Source organism: Panthera pardus, unplaced genomic scaffold (assembly GCF_024362965.1).
Source record: "Panthera pardus isolate Hobbes unplaced genomic scaffold, ASM2436296v1 HiC_scaffold_21, whole genome shotgun sequence".
NCBI lineage: Eukaryota > Metazoa > Chordata > Mammalia > Carnivora > Felidae > Panthera > Panthera pardus.
In genome coordinates, this window is record NW_026526777.1 from 60,515,261 (window position 1) to 60,532,260 (window position 17,000).

The window sequence follows — 17,000 nt, forward strand, 5'->3', positions numbered from 1 at the left end:
GGGAGGCTTCTGGGCAGCAGGGGGTAAGAGGAAGGGAGAAGTTGTTGAGAAATTGTACAGAGAGAGGTAAAAAAAGCAAACGGGAGAGGGGGAAAAACAGGACTTTTCAGGACAAAAGAACGAGAAAAATGGGAAGACCCACCACCCTGAAAGCATTCAAAGGAACCGCCATTTGCTACACAGACAGAAGAGGGAGCACTGGAATGAAGAATGTCAAACGTCCCAAATCAGCAGCCCTGTCCACGAAATGCAAAGGAACAACATACCCTGATCTGCAGAAAGCTACAAGAAGAAAACTGAAAAGGGGGCTTAAAACACTTCAGCTGATAACTTCTCCCCAAAGTCCCCTGATCCCCAAAATACCACAAAGGTAAAACTAAAACATAACACTCTATGTTGAATTAAATATCCTCAAAGAAGGATTTTAAGATATGAAAACATGTCCTGAGTGAGAAATTTCAAAACTAAGAACAGAAATAAAAAAAATAAGTTGACAAAACTCTGGAAATAAAAATTATATCAGAAAAGAACTAAATTACAAACTGCCTAAGGAAGAATAAAAGATTAAAAAAGTAAAAAAAGAAAAAAAAGAAAAAAGAAAGAAAAGAAAGAAAAAGAAAAAGGGTCAGAGACCATGATCAAGATGAAAGGTAGGCAAAGAAGACCAAACCGGACCATACATATGCTGGACTCCCTTAAGAAGAAAAAAAGAACAGAATATTAAATAACCAAGAGAAATCTCCAGGAATAAGACCTCACTCTGCATACTGAAAGTGTTCACCAAACAATTGAGAAAACTGACCTGTGATAATATACTCAGAGAAATATCATAATAAAACTATTAGACTTTTTAAAGATAAAAAAAACACCCTTAAAGTCTCCAGGCAAAAAGATCAAATAAATTAAAAGGCCAAGAGAATTAAATGACCAAACTTCTCAAAAGCAACACACAATGAAATACAACAATAAAGCTGTATTTGTAGAAACTCAAGGAAATAAAAGATAAATAACAAGATTTCAACAGGCAAGAACACAGGGACAACTGTCCCCAAGAGCCCTCAATCAACATACCAGATCAATTCCACAATTTGTTTCTGTAAAGGCACCAAAATAACACAGTAACCAGCTTAAAACTACAGGATATGCAATGAAACACAGAAACACAGTATAACAGAAAACTTTAATACACCATTCTCAACACGTGACAGATGAAGCAGACATAGCTAAAGGGATTAAGGTAGTTTCTTTTTTTTTTTTTTTTTTTTTTTTTTTAATAACTGGAAGTTTGTACCTCCTAATCCTCACCTAAATAGCCCATCCCCTCACCAACCTCGCCCTCTGACAACTACCAGTTTGTATTTAAGAGTCAGTTTGGTTTTTAGTTTGTCTGTCTCGGTTTTTAGAGTCCACGTAAATGTGAAAGCATGCTATTTGTCTTTATCCGACTTATTTCACTCGGCATACCGTCTAGGTCTATCCACGTTGCCACGAATGGCAAGATACATTCTCTCTGTGGCTCTGTAATATTCCAGCGTGTACGTGTGTGTTGTGTGCACCAATCTCCTTCATCCATTCGTTTGTCACTGGGCACCCGGGTTGCTTCCATTTCTTGGCTATTCTAAATACACATGGGGTGGTAGGTACGTTATCTTTTCAAGTTAGTGTTCTTGTTTTCTTTGGGTAATGGAATTACCAGATCTCATGGTCTATTTTTATTTTTTTTCCATGCTTATTTTCCACAGCAGTTGTACCAATTTACATTCCCACCAGTAGTGCCCAAGAGTTCCCTTTTCACCACATCCTCACCAACCCTTGTCTTTCTTAAGAGATAAAACAACTTAAACATAATCAAAGTAGTCCTCATGGATAAATGTCAAACGCTACACCCTGACAATAAATATTCTTCTCACATGCCCACAGAACATTCACAAAATTGATTACATATTAAGTTAGCAAAAAACTGCAAAACTTCCATAAAGTAGAAATATTATGGGGGCGCCTGGGTGGCTCAGTCAGTTAAGTGGCAAATTCAGCTCAAGTCACAATCTCGTGGTCTGTGGGTTCGAGTCCCGCACCGGGCTCTGTGCTGACAGCTCAGAGCCTAGAGTCTGCTTCAGATTCTGTGTCTCCCTCTCTCTCTGCCCCTCTCCCACTTGCACTCTCTCTCTCTGTCTCTTAAAAATGAATAAATATTAAAAAAAAAAATTTTTTTTTAAAAGAAATATTATGAACAAAACTGATCACAATGCAAAGACACCAGAACTTACTAACAAAAACCAGAAAGGCCTTTCCACCTGGAGATTATTAACTCATGGGTTAAAACTACAGAATATTTTTTAAATTACAAAATACTGTATGTGAATCTATGAGATGCATTGAAAGCAATGTTAAGAAGAAAATTCACTCTACTAAACACCTACCAATAAAATATAAAAATTAATGAATTCTGATCCCCCCAAATAGAAAAAGAACCAGAGTACCAAGAAATTAAGAAAAAAGCAGAAATTACTGAGGAAGAGAATTAAAAAAAAGTTGTTTTGAAGAAAAAAATAACAGAATAGACCATATACTATCTTCATTTAAGGAAAAAACACACAAATACACAAGATAACCACCGAAACAGAGGTAATTTTAAAAATTATGAAACTTTGCAGACTTTTAAATAAATTTGGAAACTTATATAAAACGTACAATCTCCTAGAGAAGTACAGATTACCAAAATTGATTCCATTAAAGTTAGAAAGCCTAATCAAATTGATTTTCATAGAAGAAACAGAGAAAGTTATTAAGGAACTGCCCCACAAAAATTATCCAGTCCCAGATATGCACAATTTGTGTGAGAACATTTTAAAAGTATTGAAAGACCCCAAAGTAGATTAGAGAAATGCAAACACATCTCACCTTGGATAGAATTCAACATTATAAACATTTCAGTTCTCCCCAATTTATACATTCAATGCAATCCAAGGAGTTTTATGGAGCTAGACTGAAGTGAAGGGATTCTTCTGCATATACATTTTGTTTAAACACATTAAAAAGAATAAAATCAACAAGGATGGGGAAAAAATGCAATAAAACAAGCAAATGGGTTGAACTAGATTTCAAATGAATAATTTCACCAGACTGAAGAAGGGGAAAGAACCAACCCAAATAACTTTTGACCAAAGTATTTTGACTATGTATCTTCAGACTAAATAACTGAAAGCAAATCCTGAACTATTAGTATGTCATTTTACAGTGGTATCACTTAACAGTTCTCTAACAATTGACTTTTACTTACTGTATTCTAGGACTGAACAAACAAGAATATTGAGTGCCAGGTTTTTCACTCAGAGAAGAGAAATACAAAAACAGAAAAGCGGAAAAGCAGAAAACAATATGTGTTGAACTGGAATTGTAGGTTTAGTATGAACTCATGGTGAGACAGAGAAAAATGTGTGTGAAGGGGGTGTATATACATGTATTTCCTAGCTCTATCCACTAAGGGGAACTAGAATCAATGATGCTCTAGTAGGAATGAACATACCTAGCACCCACATCCTATCTCCTAAACACTCTCCTCCATTTAAAGGAACCAGGGTTTCTTGGAGAAATGGCTAACCCAAAGCTGAAGCAGGAAAGTACAAGGATGAGCCTGAACGTATTAAGCCAGAAAGCAATGAAGCACTGAAAGAATAATGAAGAAATGCCAAAAGGACAGAAACCACTGCTTTGAAGGGACTCCCAATGGCCGTGAAGAAACAATGTAAGTATAAAAATAAGTTGACAGTAAAAGATTATAGCCCATTTAATAAAACAGGAATCCATGAGTCCATACTCATTATTTTTAAAAATAAAAGCTCTTCCTTACAGTAGGATGTCAACTAATAAATGTAGTAGGAACAACTGGATCAGAAAATCACCATTTCACAGGGGCACCTGGGTGGCTGAGTCGGTTAAGTGTCCAACTCTTGATTTCGGCTCAGGTCATGATCTCACGGTTTGTTCCTGAGTTTGAGCCCCTCATCATGCTCTGTGCTGACAGCATAGAGCCTCCCTCTCTCTCTGCCCTTCCCCCAATTGCTTGAGCTCTCTCTCTCTCTCTCAAATAAACAGTAAAAATAAATAAATAAAAATATAAAATAAAAAATAAAAAAATCACCACTTCACAAATGTAATAATTACTGATTCAGGCAAAAATCATCAATGGATGTGAAAACTAACAGGCAGGCTGAAATTTGAAGAAAAGAAGATCTACCAAATCTCAAAATATCTCCCTACAAAATATTAATTTTAAGGTGAAAAACAGTAACTTTTCAATGGCAGAAATCTGGCAGACGATATCTGGCAGACATGATCAAAGTTACCATCAGTAATGGAACAAATGGACATCAGATGCATCCAGATACGACGTACTGAGAAGACACCTAACTTTTGTGGCACTCCTGCCAAAAATACAGAACCTCAATCCACTCATGAGGAAATAACAGGCAAACTAAAACTAAGAAACAGTCTATAAAGTAACTGGCCTATTCTCTTCAAAAATGTCAAGATCAAAAAAGTCACAGTAAGTCATTTGCAAGTATCTTCTCCCATTCTGTAGGTTGCCTTTTAGTTTTGTTGATGGTCTCCTTCGCTGTGCAGAAGCTTTTTATTTTGATGCAGTCCCAGTAGTTTATTTTTGCTTTGTTTCCTTTGCCTCTGGAGACATATTTAGTAAGATATCTAGTAAGAAGTTGCTATGGCCAATGTCAAAGCAATTACTGCCTATGTTGTCCTCTAGGATTTGGATGGTTTCCTGTCTCCGTTTAGGACTTTCATCCATTTTGAATTTATTTTTGTGTATGGTAAGAAAGTGGTCCAGTTTCATTCTTTTGCATGGTTGCTGTCCAGTTTTCCCAACATCATTTGTTAATACATAAAGAACTTCTAAAACTGAACATCCAAAAAACAAATAATCCAGTTAAAAAATGGGCATAAGACACGAACAGACATTTTTCTAAAGACATACAGATGGCTAACAGACACATGAAAAGATGCTCAACATCATTCATCATCAGGGAAATACAAATCAAAACTACCACAAGGTTATCACCTCACACCAGTCAAAATGGCTAAAATTAACACAGGAAACAACAGGTGTTGGTGAGGATGTAGAGAAAGGGGAACCCTCACTGCTGGTGGGAATGCAAACTTCATGCATGAGCCACTCTGGAAAATAGTATGGAAAAGTTAAAAAGTTCCTCAAAAAGTTAAAAATAGAACTACTCTACCATCTGGCAATTGCACTACTAGGTATTTACCCAGAGGATACAAAAATATGAATTCAAAGGGGTACAAGCACCTCCATGTTTTAGCAGCATTATCAACAATAGCCAAATTATCAAAAGAACCCAAATGTCCATCAACTGATGAATGGATAAAGAAGATATATACAAAGGAATATAACTCAGCCATGAAAAAAAATGAAATGTTGCCATTTGCAATGCTGTGGATGGAGCTAGAGAGTATTATGCTAAGTAAAGTAAGTCAGTCAGAGAAAGACAAATACCATATGATTTCACTCATTTGTGGAATTTAAGAAACAAAACAGATGAACACGGGGGGAAAAAAAAGAGAGGCAAACCAAGAAAGAGACTCTTTTTTTTTTTTTTTTTTAATTTTTTTTTTTTTTTTTTTTAACGTTTATTTATTTTTGGGACAGAGAGAAACAGAGCATGAACGGGGGAGGGGCAGAGAGAGGGGGAGACACAGAATCGGAAGCAGGCTCCAGGCTCCGAGCCATCAGCCCAGAGCCTGACGCGGGGCTCGAACTCACGGACTGTGAGATCGTGACCTGAGCTGAAGTCGGATGTTTAACCGACTGAGCCACCCAGGCGCCCCAAGAAATAGACTCTTAACTACAGAGAACAAACTGAGAGTTACTGAAGGGGACTCAGGCAAGGGGGAAGGGTTAAATAGGTGATGGGTATTAAGAAGGGCAGTTGTGATGAGCACTGGGTGTGGTATGCAAATAATCACTACATTCTACACCTGAAACTAATATTACACAATACGTTAGCTGAAATAGAAATAAAAACTTGAAAAAAAAACTAAACAAAAAGAAAGTCAAAGACTGAGAAACTATTTCAGATTAAAGGAGCCTAAAAAAACTAACTAAATGCAACATATGCTCCTGAGTTGGACCCTAGACTAGATTTTCTTTTGCTATAAAATATATTACTGGTACACTAGCAAAATATGAATATGGTCTTCCAATTAAACAACACTATTATATCAAGGGCAATATCGTGTTTTGATAATTTTATCATGTTACTATACATGTTCTTAGGAACAATACATTGATATTTAGAAGTGAAAAGGCATCATGGCAGCAACTTACTCTCAAGTGGTTCAGAAAAAGAAACTGTGTCTAGAGAGCAAGTTATAAAGAAAATGTATTAGAATGTTAACAATTAGAGGGGAACCTGGGTGGCTCGGTCCATTAAACATCAGACTTTGGTTCAGGTCATGATCTCACAGTTTGTGGGTTAGAGACCTCCATTGGGCTTTCTGCTGTCAGCGCAGAGCCTGCTTTGGACCCTGTCTCCCTCTCTCTCTCTGCCCCTCCCCTTCTCACGTGCACATATGCACTTTCTCTCCCAAAAATAAGCATTGAAAAATAAATAAATAAATGTTAACAATTAGGAAATCTGAGAGAATGACATATAGGACTTTTCTGTAAATCTGAAATTATTTCAAAGTATAAAATATTTTCAATTTATTTTACTTACATATTTCATATATATATATATATATATATATATATGCAAGAATTCTATGTAATATGACATCTGTTTAAATAAATATATTCTTCCATCAGTATAAAAATTCTAAGTGATAAAGCACCCTGTCAGTTATTTGGTAGTGTGTCTGTTCTTAGTTGCAGACAAAGTAACAATGTATCTGACGATCAATGGAATCCTATATTCAAGGAAATAATGATTCCAAAGTTTCATAGGAAAACACTGCCCATTGATGGAAAAACCAATCTTGTCATATTTTCTCAGTTCAGAAAAGGCAAAATCACTAACACAAAATCATTATAAATACCTTGTGTTGCTAGAATAATCCCACATGGCCACATCCAGGAGGCTCCGAACCCAGGTTTTAGAGGGCTCCTTAAGAAATTTTTGCTGGTAGATTCCCACTACAAGATCTTCTACAGTGAGAAGTTCTAGATCTTGCCTGATTTCTTCCATTGGTAAATAGAAAAAGACATACAATTAGTGAATTTAGATACACAGAAGATGTACATCAAAATGGAAACAAATACAGACATTATAAAGCACTTGAACAGTAACCTAGTGTTACTTACTTGATGCCTTTGCCATATGCTTCAAACACCAGTTGACTCTGGCTCGGTCATCAGACTGGAGAAGGAAAAAAATTTACTTGTATTTTCTCCTACATTGTTGTTCAATTGTTGTTCTTTCAAACTGGGGAGATAGGAGTGGCATGAAGGGAAAGACTAAAGAGTTTGTGACAACTAAATGAGAACCATAAAAAAGAGCAACATATATTTTAAAAGACTACTGCTATTAATAAAGTTACATTTATAAAGCAATGTTAACAGACTTTGTGAAAAGCAAGGGAGACCCAGGGTAGGCGCATGAAGAAACCAACATGCAGAAAAAGGTCATCTGTTCATGATTACACTACACTAGTAAGATTAAAACCCAGTTCTTCAACTCCTAACCTAAAAGAATTTCTTTGGGTACCTTTTGTGGATCTTTTGGTACCTGAAGTGGATAACCTTAAAAAAAATTCTTACACTGAAATTACCTTGCAGTAGATAGGTGGCCAGCTTCCTGGGTTTGGGTGAATAAACCTATAAAGGTTTTGTAACACAGTTGCTTGGTCATGCCCAGATTCAAAGTTTGAAATAGGAATCTTGTGACTAGAATCACCTGAAGGAAACAAAAAGGAAGTAGGGAGTTCAAAATTTGACCAAGACAAATATGACAAAGTGGGTAAGGAAGGAGGGTATAGGAAGAGGACAGTGAGTAACTCATGTTTAAGCACTTGTACCAAGCCTAGTTATGATTAGGTACTTTATCCGATATTCTTATGAGAAAGGGGATATACACCTATTAGAGAAGAGACAACCGAGAATCACAGAAGTTAGTATCGTAAGTTAACAGTTGGTGATCAATGGAGTAAGGACTCAAAACCAGGTTTAAGTGACTAAGCCTGTATGTTTTCACTATTCCCCTCTGCTTTTCATGTAAGGCTGGAGAACTTACTAGCAATGATTGCTTTTTTAAAGGTTATACAACCAAGATTTCCACTTGCAATAAAAAGTGGACCAATTCAGACCAAACTTCCACAAAAATTTAAAATACTTGAAAATATCAAGAGCACACAGTAGCGAGGAATTAATAAACCCAGATGCAAGAGAATATAGAAATTCAAAAAGGCTCTCCAGAGAGCCTAGCTTTTGGGGCAGTTTTCTCCCCCTGCAGTTATTTACCAATTCCAGAAGAGGAGGAAGTTGAATGGCTGAGAAATGTGCTTGTGACAGCTTTGGAGGCCTCGTTTGCTAGGCCTCCAGGTGTCTAGTAAAAGCAAACATAAATCTTTTCTGGAGGAAGGGAACATCATTATAAACCTCAAATTACTTTAAAATCATTTTTTCAGCATAGTGGGAAAAATGGTGGCCAGGAAGGCAGGAAAGGAGAAGCCCAAGAAGCCACAGCCAGCTGGAGCTGTCAGAGTAATGAAAGGGGAAGTTCCAGTTGCAACACTAAGAAGTAATCAGCTGAACAAGAAGCTGCAAACCTCTCAACAAAGCCTGTAAAGATCCACAAATTTGGAAGCACCACAGGTAGTGACAAAGAAAGCCTCAGCCATATCCATCAAACTTGGATCAAGTAAGCCTAGAGGAACTCTTGCTCCAAAAACCCTTTCAGTAGCAGGTTTTAATGAAGATGAAGATAGTGAACAGAGGAAATGCTTCCAGAAACAAAGATGAGGATGAAGAATACTGGAAGGGATACACCAACATCGTCAGGACCAAATTCCTTCAATAAAGGAAAGCATGATTTTTCTGATGACCAGAACCTATGGGAATGAAATAGAAAATCTCATCTTGGAAATGTCCATGACCAAGATAATTAAATGATGTGTTTTGAAATTGGGGTGTTGGGTGGGTGTAAAGTTAAAAGGAACAGTTTCCTTTTTTTCTAAATTTTTTTTAACGTTTATTCATCTTTGAGAGACAGAGCATGAGTGGGGAAGGGGCAAAGAGAGACACAGAATCGGAAGCAGGCTCCAGGCTCCGAGCTGTCAGCACAGAGCCCGATGCGGGGCTCGAACTCACTAACTGCGGGATCATGACCTGAGCCCAAGTCGGACGTTCAACCGACTGAGTCACCCAGGCACCCCGCAACAGTTTCCTTTTTTAAAGAACGGTATAAGGTTATCTTTGGAGACTTTTTTTTTTTTTAAGATTGAGTGATATATAAATGAATTTGAAATTAGAGGCAATTTATGTTTTATATACAGATTTCAAGACATTTACTAATTTTATAGTTTCATGTGATTAGCTTACAGATAATAGAAAAATCAGAAATGGTATCTAAGAACTGCATTTTTTTTTTAATGTCTATTTATTTTTGAGAGACAGAGCATGAATAGGAGAGGGGCAGAGAGAGAGGGGAGACACAGAATCCGAAGCTGGCTCCAGGCTCCAAGCTGTCAGCACAGAGCGTGATGCGGGGCTTGAACCCACGAGCCATGAAATCATGACCTGAACCAAAGTCAGACACCCAACCGACTGAGCCACCCAGGTGCCCCTAGAATTGCGTATTTTTTAAGACACTATCAAGAGGGATGCAAAAAGTTATTATCTATTTAAACTGCAAACAATTACTCTTGACTCCCTTATTAACGTAAACTGTCTCCCAGGAACAGCCTGTATTGGGAAGAAAATGTTACTGGACTATTGACTGGAAGTACATTAGATAAAACATGGTTTGTTTGTTTTTTTTTCCTAAAGGGCATTTGTTTTTGATCCTCATAAACTAGGTATTGCATTGCTATCAGCTAGTACAGATGCCTACCTCTTTAAAAAAAACTTTGTTTTCATTTTATGTAAATTGTTAAGTATTTGAAATAGTACATTTCACCTTAATGGGTCCTGTCTACCTTTGTTAGTCTTCAAAGACCATCTGCTACCAAAGTAAAATCAGTATTGTGAATGTGCTTCTTAGTTTTTGTTCTTAGCTAGTTCCTGTAAGCATTTCCACCAGATCTTGAGGCAACTCATGAAGAAGTAGTTTCTTTTAAAATACAAACTACCACCAAAAACTTAAATGTAGGTATAATACTCAGATATGTGGGTGTTTTTGTTTTTTAATAGGTAGTAACACCAAAAAACCCACACTGTATGAAGATGAAAATGAGAAAAATGCACTTTCCATACCTTTGTTAAAGCTTAATTTATTAATTTATGAAAATGGAATTTGATTTGAACTTAATACAAGAAATCTTATGTTAGTAAAATAATACGGCTATTTGAATTATATATATTTTAAAGTATTATACACATTAATCATGTACATTTTAGATACTGAAGATAAAAATAAAGAAAATACATCTTTAAACATATTCTATGGAATCTCCGACCACATTGTTAGATCTATGTACTATAGGCTTTCTAAAAAACTTTAATTTTTTTAATGTGACAGTTAAGCACATCTTTAAAAGCATAATCACAGATAAAAGAAACATACAGTAAAATGATTTCCTTGAAAACTCCTGCAATGTTTAATTTGGAAGCTGCTTCAGACTACTTTATTGGTAGCAACCACTCGCTGAGCTCTTTTAAACAGGGATTAACTCCAGAGAAGCAGCCTGTATTCCTAACGCTTTGTTCATTTGCATTTTGCTTTTAAGTTGAAAGTAAACCCCAAGTAAAACAATGGAAATATATATAGAACTATCAGTTCTTACATGATTTAATTATATCATAATACATGAATTTAACTTGCTTTAATGTAAGCAAACTTTCCACTTTTGTCCATTTTGTTGTTTATGTTAAAATAACATCTTTTCCTACATATTGTCTGGACTCAAATGAATTATTAACCTAAGGTCAATAGGGGAGAGAAACGACGGAGATGAATGTCTTTACTAAAATACCACTAAATTTGTCAAACTCAAAAAAAAAAATCACTTTTTCAAACATTATATATGAATAACCAGGTACAGGATGAAAGAAGAATGAGAAACAAACCAAATTTGATAGAATGAGATCCAAAGTATTCCAGCTACTGAAATTATTCAGTACAGATGATAAATATTCACGCTTATGATCAAATTATGAATTTTATCATAAAGTTATAAAAAAGGACACACAGGAAGAGTTCAATTTCTGATAGCAACAGACTAGAACTCTATGAATGAAACACCTGCTTGAGAGCACTGCAGAGAGAAAACTACAGTAAGGAACCAGGGGTCCAAAATCTTGGAGAAGAAGGAATCCTAGAAAGTGGATTCTGGCATTTGGGTTCATTGGTAATTTGGGGCATTTGTGAATTCTGGAAGAGGAGATTTAGAGTCTGATAAACTGAGCAGTTTCAAAAGACCTAGATATATAAGAATTAAAACTATTACTCCGGGGGCGCCTGGCTGGCTCAGTTGGTGGAGCATGTGACTCTTGGTCTTTGAGTTGTGGATTAGAGCCTCATGCTGGGTGTGGAGATTACTTAAAAATAAAACCTTTAAAAAAAAAAATATTACTGTAGGACCACCTGGGTGGCTCAGTCAGTTAATCATCCATCTCTTGTATTCAGCTCAGGTCATGATCTCACGGTCTGTGGGTTTGAGCCCCGCGTTGGGCTTTGTACTGACAACATGGAGCCTGCTTGGTATTCTCTCTCCCTCTCTCTCTCCCCCTTCCCCTCTCATACTCCCTCCCTTTCTCTCAAATAGGTAAATAAGACATTAAAAAGTATTACTCTAGTATTACTTGTGTATATTAAAAATTATAATTAAAAGAATATTCAATTGCCTTCTTGCTTCCACTGTTTATACTCAAGTCAATTGCAAATTTTACAGATGATCCTTTGGTGGTAATCTGTCTACCTTCCCCCCCTTTTTAGAGATCAATCAGAAATAGACTCTTAATAGATATGAACCCAATTTTACATTATTTCAATCCCTGAAATTGGATTAAGGTACTCTGAGATGGCTACTGACAGCATCTTTCTGCCAGAAGCAGTCACAAATTTTCTTCAGAGAAGAATAACAAGTTTTTCTATGTACTGTTCAGCCCTCAAAAATAATCAGATGGGGGTGGGGGAGAAAAAAGTAAGACATATGAAGAGAACAGGTATCTTGACATCAAGATAACCAACAGACCCCCCCCCCAACAAAAAGATCCCTATGTTTTTCAGACATAAGGCTTTAAATGTTCAGAGAAGTAAAAAATAGATTATTTTAGCAGAACCATAAAAGAGAACCAAAGGTAAATTAAACTGAAGACACATTCTCTAACCCATTTTAGGATGGCAAAATAACCTTGAGAACAAAATTAGGTAAGATTAATCAAAGTCTTTAACATGAACGTACAAATCCTAAAACAAAATATTAGCAAACCAAATTCATCAATTTAAGAGCTATACAGTCACTATAATGGGTTTATTGCTGGAATGTAAGGTTGGTTTAGCATTAGCAAATTACCAGATGAACAAAAAGACACAAATCACCTGAGATACAGAAAAACCATTCATTAAAATGTGCAACTGATATCTCTAACCAAACTGGGAGTAGAAGGGAACATCTTTACCCTGATCAGGAGTATATACTAATGCACTAATATATGGAATCAGAAAAGACCCCAAAATAATGTCAGCCAGAGTAATGTTAAAATAGAAAACCAAAGCTGGAGGCATCACAATTCTGGACTTCAAGCTATATTACAAAGCTGTAATCAACAAGACAGTATAGTACTGACACAAAAACAGACACATAGATCATCAATGGAACAGAACAGAGAACTCAGAAACGGACCCACAAATGTATGGCCAACTAATCTTCAACAAAGCAGGAAAAAATATCCAATGAAGAAAGACAGTCTCTTCAAGCAAATGGTGTTGGAAAAACTGGACAGAGGCATGCAGAAGAATGAAACTGGACCATTTTCTTAAACCACACATGAAAATAAATTCAAAATGGCCAAAAGACCAAAATGTGAGACAGGAAATAATCAAAATCCTACAGGAGAACACAGGCAGGAACCTATTTGACCTTGACCGCAGCAACTTCTTTACACGGTCTCCAGTGGCAAGGGAAACAAAAAGTAAAAATGAACTATTGGGACCTCTGTGCTTCTGCAAGTGAAGGAAATAAAATCAACAAAACTAAAAGGCAACTGACAGAATGGGAACGGATATTTGCAAACGATGTATCAGATAAAGGGTCAGTATACAAAATCTAAAAAAACTTAACAAACTCAACACCCAAAAAACAAGTAATCCAGTGAAGCAATGGGTAGCAGACATGAATACACTTTTCTAAAGAAGACATCCAGAAGGCGGACACATGAAAAGATGCTCAACATCACTCATCATCAAGGAAATACAAATCAAAACTACGAGATACCACCTCACACCTGTTAGAATGGTTAAAATTAACAACTCAGCAAACAACAGATGTTGGCGAGGGTGCAGAGAAAGGGGAATCCTCTTGCACTGTTGGCGGGAATGCAAACTGGTGCAGCCACTTTGGAAAACAGTATGGGGGTTCCTCAAAAAATTAAAAATAGAACTACCCTACAACCCAACAATTGCACTAATAGGTATTTATCCAAAGGATATAAAAATACTGATTAAAGGGGCACATGCACCCCAATGTTTATAGCAGCACTACCAACAACAGCCAAATTATGGAGAAAGCCAAAATGTCCATCGACTGATGAATGGATAAAGAAAATGTGGTACAAGGGAATATTATTCAGCAATCAAAAAGAATGAAATCTTGCAATTTACAACAGCATAGATAGAACTACAAGTGTATTACACTAAGCGAAGTAAGTCAGAGAAGAGACAGATCTCGTATGATTTCACTCCTGTGTGGAATTTAAGAAATACGACAGATGACCATAGGGGAAAGGAAGGAAAAATAAGATGAAAACAGAGAGGGAAGCAAACCGTAAGAGACTCTTAAATACAGAGAACAAACTGAGGGTTGCTGGAAGGGAGGTGGGTAGGGGATGGGTGACGGGCATTAAGGAGGAGGGCATTTAATGGGATGAGCTCTGGGTGTTATATGTAAGTGATAAATCACTAAATTCTACTTCTGAAACCAATACTACACTATGTCAACTTGCATTAAAAAAAAAGTGCATACGAAAAATAAGAGAAGAAAAAACTACAGCCAACAACATACTCACCGATGAAACATTAAAAACTAGAGTTCCTAACCAGCACAGTTACACACACTTTTAAAATTTTAAATAAAAAATAGGGGCGCCTGGGTGGCTCCATCAGTTGAGTGACCAACTTCAGCTTAGGTCATGATCTCATGGCTCGTGGGTTTGAGCCCCGCGTCAGGGTCTGTGCTGACAGCTCAGAGCCTGGAGCCTGCTTCGGATTCAGCGTCTCCCTCTCTCTCTGCCCCTAACCCACTCACATTCTATCTCTGTTTCTCTCAAAAAATAAACATTTAAAAATTTTTAATTTTTAATAAAAAATATATAGATTAGGAAAAACATCATTTCACAGATCTAAAAAATTGACCAAACTCAAGAATTATAGTTCAGCAATGGTTGGATAAAACTAAAACATAAGAGTAAATAAAAATATAATTTCAAGAGACATTATAAATCATAAAATTTATAAGCTATAAATTTAATGAGATAGTAAGATCACTGTGAAGAAAATTATGAGGATTATAAGGCATCACAGATCCAAAATTAAAATGTAGCCCCATGTTCACAGAGTATCATGAAGTTGTCCGTTTTGTCCAAAATGATCTAAAGATTTAAAGGTGATTCCAATCTAAATTTCAACAAAGCTTTTTGTGAAGCATGATACTCTGAATTGTATGGAAGAGCAAAGGGTCAAGAATAGCTGTGATGTTCCAAAACAAAGTCAAGGAACTTGTCTAAGTAAATATTATCAAAATACTGTATTCAATGGTATGAACACCAAAAAAAACAAAAAAAACAAAAAACACAAGTAGACCAACAGAACAAAATAAATAGATCACAAAGACCCATGCATCTGTAGAAATGTGGCACTACATACTGAGGAACAAGCTGATTATTTAATAAATGACGCTGAGGGGCACCATGGCTCAGTGGCTCAGTCGGTTGAGCGTCTGACTCTTGATTTCAGCTCAGGTCATGATCTCATGGATCTGGAGTTCAAGCCCTGAGTCCTGCTCTTCACTGAGCATGGAGGCTGCTTGGGATTCTCTCTCTCCTGCTCGCCTGAATGCACTCTCTCAAAATAAACAAACATTAAAAAAAAAAAAAAAAAAACAGTAATAATAAATGATGCTGAGACAACTAATTATCTACACAGGAAAAAAAAAAGAAACAGAACCTCTATTTCACACCATTACACAAGTCAGTGCCAGGTGGAATAAGAACTTGGGATATGAAAAACAAAACTTAATAAAAGCTATCTTTATCGCCTGCAGGTAGAAGAAGATTCTTAAGTAAGACATTAAGAACCCTCAAAACCCTAAGGGAAAGGAGGATACATTTACTAAATTAAAAATAACTTCTGTTCATTGAAAGACGCCACAATGACAGTAAAAAAAATAAATAAATACAATGCATACACTGAAAATAGGTACCTGTAATTAAGTCAGTAAGCAGATACATAATAAAATTCCCCAAACCAATATAAGACACTCCAATACAAATTTGGGGAAAGGTAATGCTGAGTTAAAAAAACAAATACAGGTATGGAAACAAGCACACAATGTTAATTACATACAAGTTCAAAAAAAACAAAATTAAATACACCTTTTAATTTTTTTTAATGTTTATTTATTTTTGAGAGAGAGAGAGAGAGAGAGCGAGAGCGAGCAAGCAGGGGAGGGACAGAGAGCGAGGAACAGAGGATCCAAAGTGGGCTTCATGCTGACAGCAGAGAACCCGATGCAGGGCTTGAACTCACGAACTGTGAGATCATGACCTGAGCTGAAGTTGGACGCTTAACCAAATGAGCCACCTAGGTGCCCCTAAATACACCATTTAAATACATATGTATTCACAATAAAACTATTCAGAAAAAATGATTAGCACAAAATTCCAAATAGTGTCTCTCTCATAAAAAGGGAGGGGGATGCAATCAAGGAGAGCTCTAGGGACCTTCAATGATAGGGCACTGCTATTGTTTCTTCAGCTGACTGGTGAATGCACAGCTGTTCATTAACGTTCTTTATACTTTAAGTCAATGTTATACTCTTTGTGTATGAAGACTAATTTTAAAAGCTGATAGAGGGGCGCCTGGGTGGCGCAGTCGGTTAAGCGTCCGACTTCAGCCAGGTCACGATCTCGCGGTCCGTGAGTTCGAGCCCCGCGTCAGGCTCTGGGCTGATGGCTCGGAGCCTGGAGCCTGTTTCCGATTCTGTGTCTCCCTCTCTCTCTGCCCCTCCCCCGTTCATGCTCTGTCTCTCTCTGTCCCAAAAATAAATAAAAAACGTTGAAAAAAAAAAAATTAAAAAAAAAAAAGCTGATAGACTTTTTGTACGGGAAGCCAAAAGCAGTTTTCAAAGCTTTGCTTTTTTTTAAAGCAGAACTTCTCTCAAGAAAATTAACCAGTAAAATGGACAGAAGCAGAGCTCCTCTGGTTAAAGTTGGGGGGAGAGAGAGAAGGTCCAAGACCTCCTACTCCCACACTCTCATGCAGAATCTGAAGCACCTTTTCAGAGAAAAGCAAGGCAGTGGGGGTGGGGAAATTAATGGATTCCGTACCGAAATCTCTTGAAATTCTTTGATTCTAATGTGCTAAACCATAACA

The 17,000-nt window shown here is 36.7% G+C and overlaps 1 protein-coding gene across 3 annotated transcripts in view; it reads right to left on the reverse strand.

Annotated features, from left to right (window-relative positions):
- The window catches only part of MAEL (maelstrom spermatogenic transposon silencer), a 38,489-nt gene that overhangs the window by 15,033 nt on the left and 6,456 nt on the right, over nt 1-17,000 (reverse strand). For all 3 annotated transcript variants that reach the window (XM_019423432.2, XM_019423423.2, XM_019423439.2), the window contains 3 exons: nt 7,804-7,928; nt 7,337-7,391; nt 7,072-7,213 (listed from right to left, as the gene is read on the reverse strand). In XM_019423432.2, the coding sequence (XP_019278977.2) occupies nt 7,072-7,213; nt 7,337-7,391; nt 7,804-7,928 (322 nt within the window). The remainder of the gene's footprint in view (nt 1-7,071; nt 7,214-7,336; nt 7,392-7,803; nt 7,929-17,000) is intronic.